The sequence below is a fragment of the Orycteropus afer genome, unplaced genomic scaffold (genome assembly GCF_000298275.1).
Source record: "Orycteropus afer afer isolate SDZICR_OR568_19922 unplaced genomic scaffold, OryAfe1.0 scaffold00014, whole genome shotgun sequence".
NCBI lineage: Eukaryota > Metazoa > Chordata > Mammalia > Tubulidentata > Orycteropodidae > Orycteropus > Orycteropus afer.
This window is the reverse complement of record NW_006921601.1, coordinates 8435773-8457250: the sequence shown is the minus strand read 5'-3', so window position 1 is coordinate 8457250 and position 21478 is coordinate 8435773. Positions and strand designations below refer to the sequence as shown.

Sequence of the window (21478 nt, the reverse complement as noted above, 5' to 3'; positions counted from 1 at the left end):
CAGATCCCAACACCACTTGGAAATATTCAGGCTGTGGGTTCCATCACAGTAGTTGACAGTCCACTACTCTGACTGTCTCCATACTCACTGTTTTCATTCAGGTTTTTCTACTAGTTGGTGCCTAATCCACTTCTGTATAGTTCCTTTCAAAGCTCAGGGTTTCAGGATTATCTTCTGGATCTCTGTCAGTTGGTTTTTCTTTTCTTTTCTTTGTTGAAGAGGGTCTGTGTCGCTTATCTGCCTATTCCTCCATCTTGCCAGAAGTCCTCTGACTGTGTTTTTGACTCGATGCTCACTCTGTGACCACGTTTCTGGTCTTCAGTCAGCTCTCCCCAGGCCTCAGGCATCACCCACCTGAATCCCCTCCTAGGACAGGCACCATCCACCTGAAACCCCCTCCCAGGCTTGGCTTTCCACTCCTGACTCAGCATTTTGCAGGCAAGTTCAGTAAGACAGCTACATGTAAAAAGATAATTAACTACATGAGCCAAGAAATAAGGACCATATGAGCAGTGCAAATCATGTGTCTGAGGAGTCTGGAGGAACTGGGCCAGGCTGGCTTGGGATGGATGGGAAGCAGGAAGGAGGCTTTTCTGTCCTAAGGGAACTGTGAGAAAACTTTGCCAACAGCAAAGAGCTCATTAAAAGTAGTAAGGAGATAGGAGCTGGAAAGAATTTGGGATCTCAACCTGTGGTCTGTGGCTGCAAAATACAAGGGGGAAGTGTCCCTACTCCCAATCCCTTATCAGTAGTAAACATAACTAATAAATTATAGTACACTTTTCCATTGAGCCCAGAGGGGGCCTCAGAATCCTTCTCAGGACAGTGCTTCAGGGAGACATTAACAAGCAAATGGATTTAACACAGGAATGTAAACTTGTTATTCCCGTGCTAGACTAACCAAAGTGATCACAAATCTTTGAGTAGATGTGATGGTCAAATTGTAATCTGTTGTCTTGACCCCAGTGTCTCCCTATTTTAACCCAATGTACACGTCTCTGCCAATTTGTGTCTCAAATACTGGGGATCATTTGAGGTGATAGCAAGAGAACAGAATCACAGAAGGTGAAATGACGAATGGATCTAAGACACCACTGAGCCTACCTCTGCTATTTGGCAGTTGCAAGAAACTGAGGCGGTGGGAGGATGAGGGAAATCAATAAATTATGCAAGTGGCTAATGTGGGACTTAAATTCAGATCCTTTGGAGCTCTGGTAGCGTAGTGCCTAAGGCACTTGACTGCTAACCGGAGGGCTGGCAGTTCAAACCCATCAGCCATCCTCAGAAGGAAGGTTGGGAAATCTACTTCAGTAGTGATACTACTGGAAACCCAAGGAGGGGTCGCTATGAGTCGGGTCTGACCTGATGATAAATAACAACAACAACAACATGTGACAGAAACTGGATTTGGAGCTTCTCCAGCAGCCCCTAAAACCCACATGTTTTCTTGTAGTGCCCAGCCAGATGTTTCCAGCCTGCAGAAGGGATTCCAGGACTGAAAAGGGCTGGTGATGATGAGACTTTGCCTCGCCCTGGGTAACTGTTGTTTACAATCAGCTTTGAGTTCTTGGTCACATCTTAGGGCAGACCCTCCTGATCCTCTGTAGGTCTATTCGAGTATTTGCCAGGATTGGTCTTTCTGTACAATGAGGTCAGCTCATGGTTCCACAGGATGAAGCTGCTTGCTATCACCCATGTGCATCTGAAGACTTCTCAGGTTTTACAATATTAATTTAATTAATTTAAGCTCTGCCAGCAAAGTAACTCTCCTTGGTTACAGGAGTACACATTTAAATGTCAGAGCTGTGCTGAAAAACCACTTGAGTTTGAAGGAAGCCAATGTTCTATAAAACCTAACCATATTTTGTGTTAATTGCCTTTATTAGGGGATCCAGCTGAGCTAGATAGTTCCATCTCTTTCTACAGGCAGTGAAAGCCTAGGGCTCTCAGATTGCTGCATTCACTCATTCAAATACATAGTTGTTGTTATGTGCTCTCGAGTCGGACCGACTCATAGCGACCCCTCCTTGGGTTTCTGAGGCAGTATCACTACGGAAGTAGATTGCCCCATCTTCCTTCCGAGGAGTGGCTTGTGGGTTTGAACCGCCAGCCTTCTGGTTAGCAGTCAAGTGCCTTAGGCACTATGCTACCAGAGCTCCCAAATACATAATAGTTACTAACATATACTAAGTACGAAGTGCTGGTACATACAGTGATAAACACCAAACATGATCTTTGTCTTCATGGAGCTTGTAATCTAGTGAAGAGAGACAGACATTTAAAGAATAAATACATAAATAAATGTATTGTGAATAAGTGCTATCAAGAAAAAGGGCACTAAAAGTATTCAGGGGAGCTCTGGTAGCGTAGTGCCTAAGGCACTTGAGTGCTAACCAGAAGGCTGGTTTAAACCCACCAGCCCCTCCTGGGAAGGAAGGTTGGGCAATCTACTTCCCTAGTGATACTGCCTGAGAAACCCAAGGAGGGGTAGCTATGAGTCAGGTTCAACTCGACAGCATAGAACAACAACAAAAGTATTCAGAGAGGATCTAATTTAAATTGGATAGATTGGAGAAGGTAATATTTGAACTGGGTGACAAATAGGGGAAAATTATTGCAGGAAGATGGAATAGCAGATGCAAAGGCACAGAGATAGGAAAGAACTGGGTGGCGGAGGGTGGGGGGTGGGGACTCAAGAAACATGTTGCCCAGTGCCCCATCCAGAAGTCTGAGCCCTTGGGTTTGTCCAGCCTTGGGCTGACATGCTGTCAGGTTTCTCCACTGCCTTTAAGACTCAGCACATGCTCTCACTTAATATGAGGAGTCTGGGCCATGTGTACCTTGTATAAAAACTTACCTTCAACTCTGCCTACCTTCTTGATTACTAACCTTGGTTTTCATTTCTCAGCCACCCCTTTAGTACCCACTTCCCTTGCCTTTTTCTTTTGGCATCCTCACCTCCCTAGAACTTGCAATGCTAAGCCATCATTCTATCAAACCTCTCCTCTCCATCCACTGACCCTGATGCTCTGGCACAATCCTTCTCTGTATCCTCCATCTGGTTTGGGGCTTGCTGCATCATACCAGCTATGACTTAGACATTTTGTGTCCTAGGCCCAGTTCCATTTCTTCTATTTCCTCATCTCCTGCCCCTCCAAAGCCTCCATGGAAGTTTTATGAAATCATCCTGCAAGTGGTCCAGATGTCAGAGATGTCATTTTCTGTCCTTCATCTACCATCCCAGAGAGGGTCTCTGAGATCAGGCTGTGGAAGAGATTTTTGAGATGCTCTCTTGGGTCAGTCCATGGGTCAGCAGAGTAGCTCATCATCCAGTGATCATAAACCACAGGCTTTCTTCAGTGTCATTGGGTAGGGTCCCAGAAATGGTGGGGTAAACATGTTGAGTCTATATCTTCTGCTTCTTGCCAGAAGCTGCCAAGAATTCAAAGGCTGTATCCAAGGCAGCGAGCACCCTCTCCATATATTAGTTCCTTTTCATAGAAGAGTGGAGATGAATTCTACATAAACAAGCATTCCCAGTCTCTAAGAAGGGAGTCTCATGCACCACATCCGCTGAGCCAGGCACTCTGAAAGGAAGCCTGCCTGTTGGACTTGGACCAGACACATGAGTTCTCTGCAGTCCATTTGCTCCTGAAAGCAGGAGAAACTGAATAGCAGCAATTGTAAGTCTTTATAAAATAATAACGTTGGGCACAGACTGAAGTCTTACAATGTTCTCGGCACTACAGCAGGGGCTGCCCCAAGCCTGCAACCCTGTGTGGTAACCACTGTCATTCATGTTTTAAAGAGGAGAGATTAAGTATCCCAAAATCACCATTAAACTGCCACATGGTGGGGTCAGAATTAAACAGGATTGGCTGTCCCCAAGTCTATGATGGGTCTACTTCCTTGACTACCATGCATCTAGCACTCACAATGAGGCAGGCACAGGGTTAAACACTTAAACGTATTCCATCTTCCTTGTTCACAGAGGGTGAAACTGAGGCTTAAAGGAGAAGCTACCTTCCAAGGGTGACACAGCCAGCAAGTGGCAGGAGTAAAATCTGAATCCAGTTCTCTATGGGATTCAACATGCTACTACTACCCAGCCCAGCTGCCCCACTTCTGCTGGGAAACTGGGACCTGTTCTGGGTACCATTTAGCATATGTCTAAAGGGGAATATGGTGAAGAGCCTAGAGAATTTGGAGAATATTTTGAAAGAGTGAAGGATATGATTAAATAAGCAATTGCAATAGTGCTATGATCAGGGAAAGACCAGGAATCAATGAAGTGATGCTAAACTGATACCTGAAGGAAGAGTCAGGTGAAGCCAGGTGGGTGTGGAGGGTACATATTTGCATGGGCAAAAGTCCAGAGGTAAGAAGAAAGCTGGCATGTGAGAGGACCAAAAGAAGTTCAGTGTGGCTGTAGCACCGACTTTATCAGAGAATAGCAAGCCCAAGGCTAGAAGGATGGACAGGTGGCCAGGTCTGGAGTTGCCTCTCAGGCTGAGTTATGGAGGGTTTGGCACCGAGGAAAGAGGATGTGACCCAATTCATACATTTAAAAGCTCACACTCACTGCTATGTGGAGAAGAGATTGGAGGAGGAGGACAGGAGAAGGGACAGCAGTTGTTTGCAGGCTGCTTCAATGTCCAGATAAAAGATGACAGTGGTCTGGATAAGGGTAGTGGCTGCAGAAATTGGGGTAGGCGAGGTAAATCAAGATCTAGACTGAATTCACACTGTTCCTTGTACTATGGGTCTGTGTACTATGTTAGGCGGTGCTGTTGTCACCATTCTGACTGGAATGACAGCAGATGCACTCACTCTAAGGTGAAATGGTGAAACGACTCTTTGAGAAACAGGTCTTGTAATAAAAGGCTTTGTTACGAATCATATTCTGTGTTGTATTGTTGAAATATGTCAAGTAATAGCCTCCGTTCCAGCTGCAAAAAGAAAAATTACCCAGACTCTTTGTGTTGTCAATAACATATTCATAGTATTCACAGACTTTCCTTGAAGATTGGAGCAAAGTGAATTGGAAATCAGCACGATACCCAGAATTCTTAGGTCATGAGAATGAAGGGGCACAGCTGGGCCTTCAAGGTCCCCCTCTGCTACTCTTTAGAGCAATCTCTGGGTGTAGTAACTGGTTTCAAAGCATGGCAACCTCAAGGGAAGTGTTGACCCTTCTTTGAGCTTCTCTGGTGGTTTTCAAAGGAGCTCTGGTAGTATAGTTAAGACATTTGGCTGCTAAACCAAAAAGAGTTCAGTGGTTCAAACCCACCAGCTATTTCATGAAAGGAAGATGAAGCAGTGTATTCTGTAAAGATTTACAGCCTTGGAAACCCAATGGGGGTCACTATGAGTTGGAATTGACTCACCAGTGACTTTGGTTTGGGTTTGGTAGTCTTCAATGCCAGCTGTGTGTTCTTGGGCAGGGGATATCTTTTTAGTTTGTTTCCTCATTTTAAATTGGAGATAATAACACCTACCTCACAGGATTATTCTGAAGATTCCACTTTAAGATTTGTATAATACCGCATAACGTGGATGAACTTGGAGGACATTATGCTGAGCGAAATAAGTCAGTCACAAAAGGACAAATATTGTATTAGTCCGTTATTGTAAAAGTTAAGGAAATGTTTATGTATTGGAGGACATTTTCTTTGTTGGTTACCAGGGGTGGGAGGGAAGGGGAGGGAATGCTGTTAGATAGATAGAGATAAATATTGATTTGGGTGAAGAGAAGGGCAATGTACCAAATGTGAGTGACCAATATGGCAGCATTGAGGATGAGAAAGACAGAGAGAGTTACATGGGCAGTACAAACAACAAATATGAACCCCTTTGTAAATACAATACTGAGTTGTTAATGAAAGCAAACATGGGTATAGGGACGGATAGATGGGTGAACAAGCTAAACAATTATGTATGTCTAAATGGAGAGTGTATCCAAGATCATATACAGGGTTGGCAGACAATGGGCCTCCCGAAGAGTATGAAGGGATGGACACTGGGAGGAGGTAACTATGGGGAGGAAGTGGGAGGGGAGCTGCTGCATTGTAAATTTTGGTCAATGACATGAGACAAAGTATATGTGAACTGCTGTATGAAAAGTGAATTTACTCTGTAAATCTTCACCCAAATCCTAAAAAAAAAAAAAAAAAAAAAGATTTGTATAATAATAGCTGGTATTTACCAGTGCTTATTATATGTTGAGGAGTTGCTGGGTGATGCAGAGAGTTATACACTCAATTGTTAGCCAAAAGGTGGGAGGTTCAGAGGTTCAAACACGCCCAGAGGTGCCTTGGAAGACAAGCCTGGTGATCAATTTCCAAAACATCAAGGCCTTAAAAACCCTACGAAGCACAGTTTTACTCTGCATGCGTCAAGTCACCATGAGTCAAAATTGACTCAACAGCAACAAACAAACACAATGTGGTGTGCTAAGAGGCACTGATGTTTCAATGGTAGAATTCTCACCTTCCATGCAAGAGACACAGTTGGTTCCAGGCCAATGCACCACTTGCACAGTCACCACCCATCCCTCAGTGGAGGCTTGCATGTTGCTGGGATGCTGAACATATCAGCAGAGTTTCCAGACTAAATGGGCAGGGAAGAAAGGTCTTGCAATCTACTTCTGAAAAATCAGCCAATGAGAAACCACGATGATCCCATCCACAACTGTTTGTGGGGATGGCACAGGACCAGGTTTCATTTGGTGCTGTTGTGTATGAAGTCACCATGAGTCAGGGCCGACTAGGCGGCAGCTAACAGCAACAACAAATATTTTTGCCAGGCATTTTTCTATGCACTTTGCATTCAATTACTTTAATCCTCTCAATAATCTTATGAGACAGGTACTACTGTGATCTCTATTTTAGATAAGGAAACTGAGGCATAATAAGATCAAGTGGCATGGTGAAGGTCACATAGCTAGTATGAAGCAGTATCAGGATTTGAACCCAAGTGATAGGATTCCAAACCCTTTGCTCATAACTACATGTTATGCTACCTTCCCACATGAACAGTCCAGTGCCTGGCACATAGTGGATCCTTAATGAGAATGCTTATTTCCTTTCCATTGGCCCTAAATGATATATTAAATGCAAGATAAGCTTAGATAAGTGACAAATCAGTAAATCACCTTTGAACCCAACAGCCTACAGAGAACAACTGGTAGGACATAGAGTAGTAAAAGAGAAGGCATTTTGTCCCTAACTAACACAGAAAGGATTAAACTAAATCTAGAGTTTACCTTATCTTAGACCCAGCCCTATTGTTACCAATGGACATATGGGCTCATGTTGAGTGCCCATATGTTATATATGTGAACATTATACATCAAATATCGAGTTGACAATGTCTGGTAAGTGACCACTACTCTAGACCAAAAGATCTTGATTGTTTTCCCTCATAAGCCTCACTCATCAGCTATGACCTGATGTTTCAGATTCATCCCACTTCTTTAAAGCATCAACCATTAATTTATTTGGAGTCCCTGAGTGTTGCAAAAAGTAGCTCTGGTTGCATGGTGGGTAAAGCATTTGGCTGCTACGTAGAAGATTCACAGGTCAAACCCGCCAGGTGCTCCACGGGAGAAAGATGAGGCAATCTACTGCCATTAAGATGCACAGCCTTGGAAACCCAATGGGGGTTGCTATGAGTCAGAATCGACTCAATGGCAGTGGATTTGTTTTGTTTTGTTTTGGTTTTTGGTTTTGAGTGGTGCAAAAAGTTAATGTGTTCGGCTGCTAACTGAAAGCTTGGCAGTTCAAGTCTAACCAGAAGAACTTTGGAAGAAAACCCTGGTGATCTACTTCTGAAAAACCAGCCATTGAAAACCCTACGGAGCACCGTTCTACTCTGACTCACACGGGGTCATCATTTGTTGAATCGACTCAATGGCAACTGGTTTTATTTATTTATTTACTCAACAAGTATTTTAAAATGCTACTATATGCAGATCTTGTGTTAGCTGCTAGAGATGAGAAATGAATGAGATATAGAGTCTTCCCTCTAGGAATACACAGGCAGTGGGAGAGGCTGACTTCTCAGCAGGTAAGTTGTAATATAAAATAGTTCTGCCCTGAGGATTGAGCTAAGACTCCACAATAGAGAGACTATGTGGTCAGGGTCTTAAGAGATGGATTTTTCCAGGTAGAGAAGTGGGTGAGCATTCTACAATGACAAACAGAGACACAAATGAGCATGCATATCTAGTAGCATTGAAAGTTCAGAGTGGTTGGCATGATTGTGGCAAGAACTCTAAGACACTGCTCTTCAACACCCACAACACAACACCCATAAAAGGTCACTTTATTTTTCAAAATCAAATTGCATCCAGTTCAATTCCTACTCATCAGAGTTACTGAGAAGTTTACTATTATTCCCTTCTTTGTGACTCTTTCCTTTCCCTTGAGTCCTGTCAGACCTCTAAGTCCAGGAAAGATGTGGTAGAAGAGAATGTCTTTCTCTCTGTGCTGATCACTAATCCTTGTTCAGGCTCATGTGGTCCATTTGAAGATGGATATCTTTGTTGGGAGCTCCAAGGTTTCATTAACTTTTCCCCTAGGGTCAAGGAGGACTCAGATCTTTGATCACAAAATGTCTGTCTCTGTTTGGAGGGAGCAGATTTGAGTGGTGGGAGCGGGGAAGAGAAGGTGCTTTAAATCTTTGCTGACAAAATCCATAGCAGCAAGAAAAAAGACACAACTTAATAACTCAATAAACATCCTTCTTTGGGAGTAGAAAGGAGCTTTGGTGGCAGTAGGTAAGGCATTTGGCTACTAACCAAAAGCTCAGCTGTTCAAACCCACCAGCCATTCCGCAGGGAAAAGATGAGGCAGTCTGGTTCTGTAAAGATTAACATCCCTGGAAACCCTATGGGGCAGTTCTATAGGGTTGCTATGAGTTTGGAATTTACTCAATGCCATGGGTTTTTGGTTTTAGGAGTAGATGAGGTGCCGCTCATCCCCTTTGCTGCCATTGGTCTGAGAAAGCGTGAAGAGAACTGATTTCCCTAGCTCGTGTTGAGTGCCCATGTGGCCAGGGTCAGGGGTGCAGAGTCAGGTATGAGCACTGAATGAGTGGCTTCGTGTCTTCTGCAGGTGTGGCAATGTGGCGGGAGTGTGGAGGTCCTACCCTGCTCCAGGATTGCCCACATTGAGCGAGCCCACAAGCCCTACACTGAGGATCTCACCGCCCATGTCCGAAGGAATGCCCTCAGGGTGGCTGAAGTCTGGATGGATGAATTTAAAAGCCATGTCTACATGGCATGGAACATACCCCAAGAGGTAGGGATGTCCTGTGGGGATGATTTTCTTGGGATTTGGTGGAGGAAAAAAAAAAAAAAAACGTAAGAGTAGATTCTTCTTCCTATGGATCACCCAGAATTTTGTTTTCCATGCTAGAATGGGCTCTCAACCCCCAAAGACACCACATGTTGAAGAAAAGGGGCTGATTATGAGGCTCTAGAGGAGCTCTGGTGGTACAGTTAAAGCATTTAGATTCTAACCAAACCACCCCTTGGAAAAAGATGAGGCAGTCTGCTTCCATAACAATTTACAGCCTGGAAACCCTATGGAGCAGTTCTATTCTGCCCTATAGAGGTACTATGAGTCAGAATCAACTTCATGGCAGTGGGTTTGAGGCTTGAAGCCATTTCTTAATCCCACTCCCAGGTAGCCTGCTTAAAGGAGGAGTTCTTTTCTCTGGATTTTAGTTTCCCCATTTTAAGTGAGAAAGCTGGACCACATGGCTTCAAGCTTCTTTCATGCTCCCAGGTGCTCAGATTCTCTGATATGTCTAAACAACATTAGGTATTTTATGGTACTGGATTGTAAATACCCTAAACCAAAAACCAAAACCACTGCCATTGAGTCAATTCCCAACTCATAGCAACTCCCATGTGTCTTCAAGGCTGTAAATCTTTATGGAAGTAGATTGCCTCATACTCCTCCCATGGAGCAGCTGGTGGGCTTGAACCACCAACCTTCTAGTTAGCAGCCAAATGCCTTACCCACTGCACCACCAGTAAGAGTGGTAAGTAAGAGCTCCTTACAAATACACTAGTAAGCACCAAATTCATAAATGGACCTCAAACCTCCCCCTAGACTGGATTCAGGCTTCTCCCTCAAACCTTTGACCACAGCAATAATGAATATTAATAGGCCTTTGAAGGTCACTGAGTCAGAGTTGACTGGACAGCAAGGGGTTTGGTTTTTTGGTTTGGGGATTTCTTGAGCCCTGTGGATGGGGATGGGATACACTCCTATAGGGTTCTCAGTAGGAAAAAGGAATTATTCTGGATTTATTTTAGGCTTCTAGCCTCAAAGAATCTCACAGCTTCTATCCTTTAATCACCTATACTTAAGGGATGCTGGAGAAAAGCAATGCTTCTCTAGTAGTCTTATTCAATCTTGCTGCGTGTCATATAGAAATGACTTTGTCTGCTAAGATGGGAGAACCCAACAGATGCCAGCCACGGGATTCCAACCTGCTTACCAGCCTGTCTGCCTGGAGTTCATTACTTATGTTGCAGTCTATGTGAGATGAAACTATTGACTTTTGACCTCCTTTTTTCCCTCCCAAGGCCATGGCTCCCCCTTGGGAGTCTTCTAGAAAGCCTCAGCTCCATCTTCTGAATAGAGAAGTGACTGATTTTTGCTTAAAATTTCCAAGGCCCTGCTTCTTAAACTCTCCACCAGGCTAATATTGCTCTAAGTGATTGAGAAAGTAAGTGGGGCACAGGCAAGAGCATTTATGCAAAAGTGGGGATGGAAGAAGAGAAGGGCAAGAGTGTTTGGGTTGTATACCCCTGGGATTAGTGAGATTTCAGCAGTTGGGAGGAAGAATGAGAAGCCAAGAGTACCAGCCGGTGTGCAGCCAACCCTAATGAACCAGCCCTAGGATTGAATCGCTGATAGTGGGAGTGTTTCTAAGGAAACCACTGTGCCTTCTGGACTTGTCTGTGGTGCAGGTGTCGGATCACAGCATTCTACACAGAATGCTGAGCCCCACCAGGGGTATCCTCTGATGACAATATGTTAAGAATACTTAAAAACTCTCCAGGAGCTCAGTAGCAAAGCACTGCAGATCCCCAGGCTCTGCTAAAGGACTGGAGTCCTGCTCACACTTCTGCCCCCTTCTCTCTGCATGCCCAGCTGCAAACCTTCTAGCCCCATTTCCCATCGAAGCTGACAGATGTTGAAATGGACATCAAATCCAGTGGATGGTAGAGAAATAAGTGAGTAAAAATAGTTGGAAAAATGATGAAGCTCAGGGTCTGGGACTCCTCAGTGGGAGTAGTTCAAACCAGATGTAGTGAGTAGGGAGAAGTGAACACAAGAAAGGCAGATGAGAGGAGGAGGTATCCAAGATACCACCTTAGGTGGAAAAGGAAGGGCTCTGTGTTTTCATGGGGGCGGGGAGGGAAACTGTCTCCTGATCTCCCTCTTCCCTTTTATTCCCAAACTCTGACACCTTTTACCAAATTTCTGGAAAGAGTCAACACTTTTTCACCTCCCATTCATTTCTCAAGTTAAATTCCAATTCTGTGTTGAAACCCAGATGCTCCTTTCAGGCAAAGACTGAGACTTAGTGCATACCCTGTTCATTTCCCCCAGGAGTTTTACTGGCTACCCTTGATGTGATAACAATCCAATACCCGTAGCTCAACCATAGGTATATCTGTTACCCATTTACCTAAGCTTTTGTCTGCAAGACCTAGAGCTTCCTTGGAAGTAAACTAAGTTAATGTGTGCAAAGACTTTGATCTGTGCCTGGCATCCAGAACGTGCTAGATAAGCATTAGCTGTTATTGCTCAGGCCCTGTACATTCTCTCCCCAGTTGGGAAAAGCCCTTGCTAGTCAAAGTCTTGCTGCCCTTGTTACCTTCTGTGCTGAGTCCCCTCTGGGGCTGTGCACTGGGCATAGCTGAGCTTCTCACCTGCTCCCTCACCACGTTCAGCCTCGGCTTGTGAGAGATCAGAGGAGCCTCTAGCTCTCACATCTTTCTACTTAAATTGAAAATCAGCTTGTTTGTCACCAAACAGGAAATCAGCCTACAGCAAAGCATCAATTTTTTCCTCAACAGTGTTCAGGAACTCTAGACCAGCTCTTTCTGCTTCATCTTCCCCAAAGACAGGCTGAATGCCAGGGATGTCTCTTCACCTCAGTATGTAGGCAATGGTCCTTTCTTTACATTTGGCTACAGAGTAGCCTATTCCGTCTCAATTTTGTGATTACATTGCTGCACATATAGGCAGAGTACTGGGCAGCTTTTTGTGTGGCTAAGTGTGTTTGTGTCCTAGGACTGCCATAAAAAATACCACAAACTGAGTACCTTAAAACACTGGAAATTTATTCTCTCACAATTCTGGAAGCCAGCAGTCCAAAATCAAGATATTGGTGGTGCTGCCCTCCTTGCAAAGCCTCTAGGGAATAATCCTTCCTTGCCTCTTCCAGCTTCTGGTGGCTCTGGTGTTCCTTGGTTTTTAGATGCACCACTCCAAGCTCTGTGGGGCTTCTCCATCCCTCTCATTGGTGGTCACATTCATGTCAGTATATCTGCTCTGTGATATGTGCATCAGGATGGCTCAGAGGCCACCTCTCTGATGTATCTGGGCAGCGAGGGACACATATACTCTCTCTTTACATTTAAGGAGAGATTTTCCTTTTCCCACAAGGACTTGGTCTCAGCAGGCAGAGGACAGGATCTTCCAGACGTGTAGTACAAGGTTAAAAGCACAAACTCCAGATCCAGATTGATTGGGTTCAAGTCTCAGCTCCACTATATATGATAACTTGACCAAAATCCTGCTATGGAATTTTGGACAAGTTATCAAAGAGATTACTGAACTTCTGTGTTTCAACTCATCATCTATAAAATGAGGAGTATATCGTGCTACCTCATATATTTGAATTGGACAATGGACATAAATATATGTCATATAAATTAGAGTGTAGCACATTATAAGTGCTTTTTAAGTCTTAGGTATTATGAATATTATGAATAGTATTAGAATTAGTATTATTCCATTTTCAACTTTCCTCCCTTCCCTGTCCCTCTCACCCTACAGATTAAGAGTCTCTCATCTTGCCTTTTCAAGTAGGAAAAACTTGACTCATACTGTATTCTTCCATTTCCTAGACCTATACCAAGCTTACAGCTTATTATTATTATTTAAAATCTAAGGATTTGGCATCTTTATTCTCAAGATCTTTCTACGACAATACTCATCAATGCTGACCTCACTTCTGAGTCCAAATGGTCATAGTTATGGGGTTAAGGTACATGTGGGAAAATGCATTGGTTAACTTCCCACATCGTCCCTTCACAAGACAGTCTCCATGAATCTTGAATGAGGATTCTGGGTCCTAACAAGGTGAGGTTTGGGAAGAAGCTGCATCCTGGTGGTGACTACATCTCTGCATTTGCCTCTCTGTACAGGACTCAGGTATTGACATCGGGGACATCACCGCTAGGAAGGCTCTGAGGAAGCAGCTGCAATGCAAGACCTTCCGGTGGTACCTGGTCAGCGTGTACCCCGAAATGAGGATGTACTCGGACATCATTGCCTACGGGGTGGTAAGGAGCCTGCCTCCTCAGTGCTCCATTCAGATATAGACAGACAGACAGCAAGGCAAGAGGGAAACGCAGAGAGTAAGGGGATAGGAGATAATGATCCTCTTGGCCTCCCACATGCTCACTGAGCAGCTGGTTAATGAAGTGGCAAGGCAGCCTTTGCTTTCATAGCCCCAGATCTCTCCATACCCTTGGTCCATCTCTTTCCACATGCATAATCACCAATCTTTTGCATTTTATCACATGCCTGTGTCTGGGTGTTCAAAATGCTTGGCCAGTTTAGGATGCATTCTGTCCTGGACATAAAAGGCTGGAGCAGGGACATTAGTCCAATGTGTCAGCCCTGGTACATGAAGGCTAGAAAACCAAGGACTGGCTTATCCACTCCCAACAACCTATGGCCCACTCATGGGCTGAAGATGCTTAGGTTGCCAGCTTATCTCTTCTGTGAGGGGCCTTCCTGTTGCAAAAGGCTGGTGTCCACACTCTGATTTTTGGAGAGTTGGAGCTGCCATGGGCCTGAAGGAAGAAAGCCCCAGCATCTCATCATAGGACCAGCTTGGAGCATGAAAGTCCTCAGAAACCTTAGCAGTTGCTCAACCTCCCTCCCAACTCTAGTGTCAAGGTCTAAGGAAATGATTTGTGCAGATCTGTAAAAATGTAGGTTCTTCTCCTGCTAGGTAAGAAGTGCCTCTGCCTGCCTCTCTTCTTCTCTCAGAGGTCACACAGCACTTTTGTCCTACACTTCCATCATGCCTGTCACACAGAACACCAGGTGTCAGCCAGTGACTGGTCTGGGGAGAAAGGGACAAGAGGAAGGAAAGCTGACCACTACCACCAGCTTCTTAAAGTTTGTCAGTGCAGAAAAAAGAGAGGATGTTGCATTTTGGGAGCTGCTAGTTACATGTGGCTATTTGAGATATATTGAAATTAAACAAAATTTAAAATTCAGTCCCTTCATATCAGTATTAGATACTTAGTATCAGTAGCTACATTTCAGTTGGTACATACGACTAGTGGCTACCACAATGGGCAGTGAGATATAGAAGATTTCCATTATCACTCTGTCTATTGGACAGAGTTGCTTGAGATCAGAAGCCATGTGCTTTGAAGGGGAAAAACATAAAGGAAAACCACTGAGAAAGATCTGCTTAGTTTCCCCTTTATCATCCTGGCCCCACACCTGCATATTCCATTTAGTAAAACAAAATCCAGAAGCTAGCTTAAGATCGCAAGGCAGTATAACAAACGTTTGCTGTTGCCCAAGCTTGGGGGCCTAAAGGTTCTGTCAACTACCTTGCATGCCTTCCCCACCCAAGGGGTTTATGCCTTCTAATTACCCAAGGAGGGGTCGCTATGAGTCGGGGCCGACTCGACGGCAAATAACAACAAAATATATATTTTTTTTTTCCTAAAGGCATGTTATTTATTTATTTATTTATATTTTAAGAGCTTGTTTTACATTCAACGTACATTTAGTTTCATTCCCCATTCACCATGTTCAACCCTAACCCAGTCTCCTCCCCTCCCTACCCTGCAACCCTCCTCCTGTGCCCCTCATAATTATGCACTCCTGTTTGTCCTGCATTTCCTCAGTTTGAATGTTGGTCCTTTGGTGTCTCATGGTCTATTGCTCTAAGGGATGTATTACCATTGAGTGTGTGGGTGCAGCATCATGGGTTGAGTGGTCTGAGTGTACATCTTGTTAACTATTGGGCTGAGAGCCTGCCCCTGGGGGTGAGTTTTATTCCAGGCGCAGAATGTATTTCAGGGCCATAGTATTGGGAGTCTCACCAGATTTCATCTGACCAGTAATTCTGGTCATTATTGAGTTTTTGGATTTTGTTCCATGTTTTCCCTCCCACGCTATCCAGGATTTCCAGATTTGATCCTTTCCTGAGTGGTTGCCATTGGTAGCTGGGCACTATCCACTTCTTCTGGTCTTGAGGGCCCTAGGGTTGATTGCTTCTAAATGCCCTTGTTTTTTTGTTTGTTTGTTTTGTGCGTTCTTCTTCACTTCCGATGCTAGGAGACCATTAGCTGCATCTTAGATGCCTGCTTGAAAGCTTTTAAGACCCCAGTCACTACTCACCAATGTAGGATGAAAATTTATCACTGTATTTTAAGGGATCTTCTAGTATCATTTTTTCGTTGGCATAAAGCAGTTCTCCCTGATGAGAGGTAGCAGGATGGAAGGTGCAGATAACAGAGTTGGAAGTCAGATGGACCTAGTTCAAATCATGGTCATGCAACTTCCCAGGCAAATGTCTTAACTTCTACGCACTTCAGTTTCTATGTATGTTAAACAGAGTGAAATAATGTTGTCTTCATGAGGTAGAAGAAAGTCTAAGATATATAAATTATTTCCTGAGTTAATACTCTTAACGTTCTTAGTCCTAAGACCATACAACTCTTAAAGTATTTTAAATGATAGCTAATGGACTTTTTGATATCTCACCAGAAAGCTGGTGGTTCAAATCCACCAGCCACTCCTTGGAAGGAAGATTGGCCAATCTATTTCTGTAGTGATACAGCCTTGGAAACCCAAGGAGTGGTCGCTATGAGTAGGATCTGACTTGATGGCAGTGAGAGAGAGAGAGTCTTAACACTGGAAGTTTTTTTTATTGACAGTTAAGTCCTCAAAACTACCCTCTGGGATTATGGGTATTGGTTCCTTTCATATATAGGGAAACAGAGCAGCAAAGTGACTTGCCCGTATTTTTTTAAAAAAAGAAGAAAAAAAAATTACTGTCAAGTCAGTTTTGACTCATGGCGACCTCATGTGTGTCAGAGTAGAACTGTGCTCCACAGTTTTCAATATGATTTTTCAGAAGTAGACTGCCAGGCCTTTCTTTGAAGGCACCTCTGAGTAGATTCAAACCACCAACCATTTGGTTAATAGCCAAGTGCTTAACCATTTGCACCACCCACAGTTAATAAACAGTGAAACTGAGCCTAAAACACCAGCTTCTGATATCACTCTGATTTCTCTCTTTGGAGAGTGTCCCCTCAGACCTTTTTTCAATATTCCATGATGAAAACTTAGAGGAAGAACTGAGCCTTCTTCTCCTGATGACCTGTGGTCAGAACTATGTTCAAGGCCAGTGAGGAATGTAATGGGCAAAGTATTGTCCTGGAAGTAGGGGACTCTTTGCAGAGACATTGGACCCAGTGTTCTTTCTGGGCATCCCAAATCTAACATGTTGGTATTCTAAAGGAGACAGAACCAGGATCCATGAACCCCCAGGCCTTCTGTTGTCCAGGAGGCCAGCCTGTCAGATGAGGTTGTATCCTCCCACGAAGTATACACAGGACGATTGACATGTTCTGAGAGAATTTCCCAGGGGCCTCTTGCCTCTCCCATTCTCGAGCTGTTGTGATTTATATGTCAGGAAACTGCTCAGATGATGCTAGCCAGATACTTTCTGTGGCTTCAGATCCTATCATCACCACAGAAACACATTGGGCTGAGGAGTGCCCATCAGCATCATTTACCTCCCAGAAGCATCTCGAGGACATAGCTTCTACTGATGCTCCTACACTGTCCCACAGCAAGTTGTGTGTGCTGCATGGTCAGTCTTGAACCCAGTCTAAAAATTATAGTTATGCTCCTATGACTCCAGAGAAACTGGCCCAAAGCCTCTATGAACCACAGTAAACTTAGACTCATGTTCTCCACCATGCTCTCAGCTGTAGCTGAACAAGATTAGCCAAACTCACCCACAGAGACAGAGGGATCAATAACAGTGGAGTGTGAACACATAACCATTGCTGTTCTGGGTATTGGCTAAAGTCATTCTCATCTTCCAAGCAAAAGGGTCTCATCTTTTTTTTTTCCCCAAAAAAAAACTTTTTATTGTGATTTGGGTGAAAGTTTACATAGCAAATTAGTTTTTCACTCAACAATTCACACACATTTTGTTTCATGACACTAATTGCAATCCCCACAATGTAACAGCATTCATCCCACTTCCTCACTGTATTTTCCATTTCCATTCACCCTTTCCTATCCCTTTCTGCCTTCTGAACTTTGTCTCTAGACAAATGCTGCCATTTCGATCTCATATGTTGTTGTTGTTGTTATTTGCCGTCGAGTCGGCCCCGGCTCATAGCGACCCCTCCTTAGGTTTCCGAGGCAGTATCACTACGGAAGTAGGATTGCCCAACCTTCCTTCCGAGGAGTGGCTGGTGGGTTTGAACCGCCAGCCTTCTGGTTAGCAGTCAAGTGCCTTAGGCACTATGCTACCAGAGCTCCCTCGATCTCATATAGTTGATTGTTTTAAGGAGTGTATGTCTCCTTGGTATTATTGTTCACCTTATAGGCCTGCCGATTGTTTGGCTGAAAATTGAGCCACCAGGGTGAGTTCAGTTCTGGGCTTGAAGGGTTACTAAGGGGCCTAGTCTTAGAGGTTCCACCAATCTCTATCCCACCAGGAAGCCTGGTCTTTTTTTATGATTATGAGTTTTGTTCCACATTTTCCTCCCACTCTATCCAGGACCTTCTATTGTGATCCCTTTCAGAGCATCAGCAGTGGTAGCTGGGTACCATCTAGTTCTGGTCTCAGGGCTGTGGAGGTGGAGGTTTGCATGATCTTTTGAACTAATTTTTTCCATGCATCTTTGATTTTCTTCAAGCAGCTCTGGTGGTGTAATTAATGGTCAAGGGATTTGGCTGTTAACTAGAAGCTTGGAGGCTCAAACCTACCAGCTACTCCAGAGGAGGAAGATGAGGCAATCTACTTCTGTAAAGATTTACAGCCTTGGAAGCCCAGTGGGGTCACTATAAATCAACCTGATGGCAGTGTGTTTGGTGTTTTTCATTTTCTTTATGCTGCTTTGTTCCAGATGGGGTGAGGCCAATAGTTGCACCTTAGAAGACCATTCACAAGCTTTTAAGACCTAGTCACTACTCACAAAGTAGGATGTAGAACATTGTCTTTATGGACTGTTGTTGTTGTTGTTATGTGCCATTGAGTCAGACCCGACTCATAGCAACCCCTCCTTGGGTTTCCAAGGCACTATCACTACTGAAGTAGATTGCCCCATCTTCCTTCTGAGGAGTGGCTGGTGGGTTTGAACCACCAGCCTTCTGGTTAGCAGGCAAGTGCCTTAGGCACTACCTACCAGAGCTCCCCTTTATGGACTAGGTGGTGCCAATTGACCTTAATGTCCCATGAGCCTATATTCCTGAGCCCCAGGTCTAGCAACTCATTCCCTTCAGGTGTTTGGTTATGGCTAAGAAGTTTTTTATAACTTTCCCCTGTATGCTCTACTATGTCCATGGATGAATTTGGAGCACATAGAAATATGTATGTAGAAATATCCTCTATCAAACCTCTATATATATTCATGGGTATAATCAGTCCCATTTGCCTTCCCACACCTGTTCAGCTTTCATGTCTATCTATGTATCCACTCATAGATTCTTGTTATTACTCTTATAAAAGGGTCTCATCTTATGTACATGTTCAGCAGGTTTACTATGTAGCCCCCTTATACCACACCCAAAACCATTGATCAAATAGTGAGGGGCATCTTCAGAGTTGTATTCTCGATCTGTTGTAAGTCCATACCTGGGTCTGTTTTCACTGTATCATGCTGAAAAGCTAGGCACTCATCATCCCACAAGCCTCAGGTGTGTAGCAATCACTGGGGCTGGGAAAGGTCTCTGAGCCCCTGCACACTCATCTACCAGTCACTGTTCAGGCCCCTGCCTGCCCCAGCCAGCCTTTCCTCCCTTACATTGTCCTCCACAGGCCGGGCTCTTACATGAGCAGAGACACTTGCTTGTAAGGAGCATAATGACTGCTTAATGGGGGCAGTTGGGTGAAGATAGAGAAGCTGAATGCAGCCACAAGAAGTGAGAGATTTTTTTGTGTTGAAATCATTCTGCCTGATGATTATCTTTATTCTGCAATGTAGAGAGCTAAAATCTATTCAGGTGCAGAGTGCCTTTCCAACTCGTGCCCAAACTTCATTGTTCCAATCAAATAACTTCTCTTGGGCTCACAGTCAGGCCAGTGTCAAGTCTATAGTCCAGCCCATTAATTCATTAATAGATCCCATGAATGACTCCTGCAGGCAGAAGGACCAGTGGGCCCCATTGTGTGAGAGTGAGTGTCCCCAGGATCACTGAACTACATGCCCAGAGATGGGTAGCTTTGGATTAATCCCACCCCTGGTACTGGCAGTACAAACAGGGCAGCATCTGGAAGCAGACATGCTTGACTTCCAAATGTTAGCTTTGCCACTTACTCACTGTGTAACCTTGGCAATTTGCAAAACCTTAATTGTTCTACAAGGAGCTCTGGTGGTACAGCAATTAAAGTATTCAGCTGCTAGCCAAAAGGTCAGTGGTTTTGACCCACCCCTTTTTTCTGTGAGAAAAAGATGAGGTGATCTGCTTCCATTAAGATATAGGGTGTTGGTAATGCTATGGGGCGGTTCTACTCTGTCTTATTGGGTTGCTATGAATCAGAATTGACTCAATGGCAGTGGGAATTGTTCTAGTAAACCACTTTATATAGTATCTTTTAAAATCTCAGGATTGTAGCCATTTGCATGATGAAAAGAGCTTGGGATTTAGAGTCAGATAGACTCCAGTTCTGCCACTTGTCCAACTATGAGACCTTGGGAATGCCATTCATTTGTTCATTTTCTTCACTCATTCATCCATTCAACAAATATTTACTGTCTACTGTGTGCCTTGGTGATGCAACAGTTAAGTTCTCTGTTGCTAACAGAAAGTCTGATGGTTTGAATCCAGCTAGTGGCTCTGCAGGAGAAAGACCCAGCAATCTGCTTCTGTAAATATCACAGCTGAGAAAACCCCATGGGGAAGTTATTCACTGTCACACGGAGTCACTGTAAGTTGGAGTCAGTTTGACAGCACCCAACAACAACAACTGTGTGTCAGACTGACTGTACGATAGACAGTGGGAAAGACTTTGACATGCAATCTGGTGACTAATAGGGGAGGTAGGCAAGTAAAGAAGCAACAAGAATATAATATGCTAAGTGCTACAATGGAATCATCAGTGATGCAAACAATTAATGCACTCAGCTGCTAACCTAAAGATTGATGGTTCAAGTCCACCCAGAGGTGCCTTAAAAGAATTGGCCTGTTGTTGTTGTTTTTGTTAGGTGCTATCAAGTCATCTCCAACTCATAGTGACCCTATGTACAGCAGAATGAAACACTGCCTGGTCTGTGCCAGCTCCATGATCCTAGCTATACCTGAGCCCATCGTTGCAGCTGCTGTGTCAATCCATCTCGATGAGGGCCTTCCCCTTCTTCGTTGACCCTCCACTTTATCAAGCATGATTTCCTTCTCCAGGGAATGGCCCTTCTTACAACATGACCAAAGTAGGTGAGATGAAGTCTGGCCATTCTTGCTTCCAAGGAGAATTTTATCTGCACTTCTTCCTGGACAGATTTGTTAGTTCTGTCAGCAGTCCATAGTACTTTAAGCATTCTTCACCAATACCACAACTCAAAAGCATGGACTCTTCTTCAGTCTTCCTCATTCATTGTCCAGCTGTCACATGCCTATGAGGTGATTGAAAATACCATGGCTTGTGTCAGGCACACCTTAGTCTTCAAGGAGATATCTTTGCTCTTCAGCACTTGAAAGAGGTCTTTTGCTGCCGATTTGCCTAATGCTATACAACGTCTGATATCTTGTCTGCTGCTTCCATTGGTGTTGACTGTTGTTGTTGTTGTTAAGTGCCGTCAAGTCGTTTCTGACTCATAGCGACCCCATGCACAGCAGAACGAAACACTGCCCAATCCTGCGCAAGCCCCACAATCCCTGCTATACTTGAGCCCATCATCGCAGCCACCATGTCAATCCATCTTGTTGAAGGCCTCCCCCTCTTTCGTCGA

General features: G+C 44.1%; 1 protein-coding gene across 1 annotated transcript in view; it reads left to right on the top strand.

Annotated features, from left to right (window-relative positions):
- GALNT18 (polypeptide N-acetylgalactosaminyltransferase 18) overlaps window positions 1–21478 on the top strand; it is a 440243-nt gene that overhangs the window by 352867 nt on the left and 65898 nt on the right. The window contains exons 6-7 of the mRNA XM_007956750.1: window positions 9117–9302; window positions 13460–13597. Of these exons, the coding sequence (XP_007954941.1) occupies window positions 9117–9302; window positions 13460–13597 (324 nt within the window). The remainder of the gene's footprint in view (window positions 1–9116; window positions 9303–13459; window positions 13598–21478) is intronic.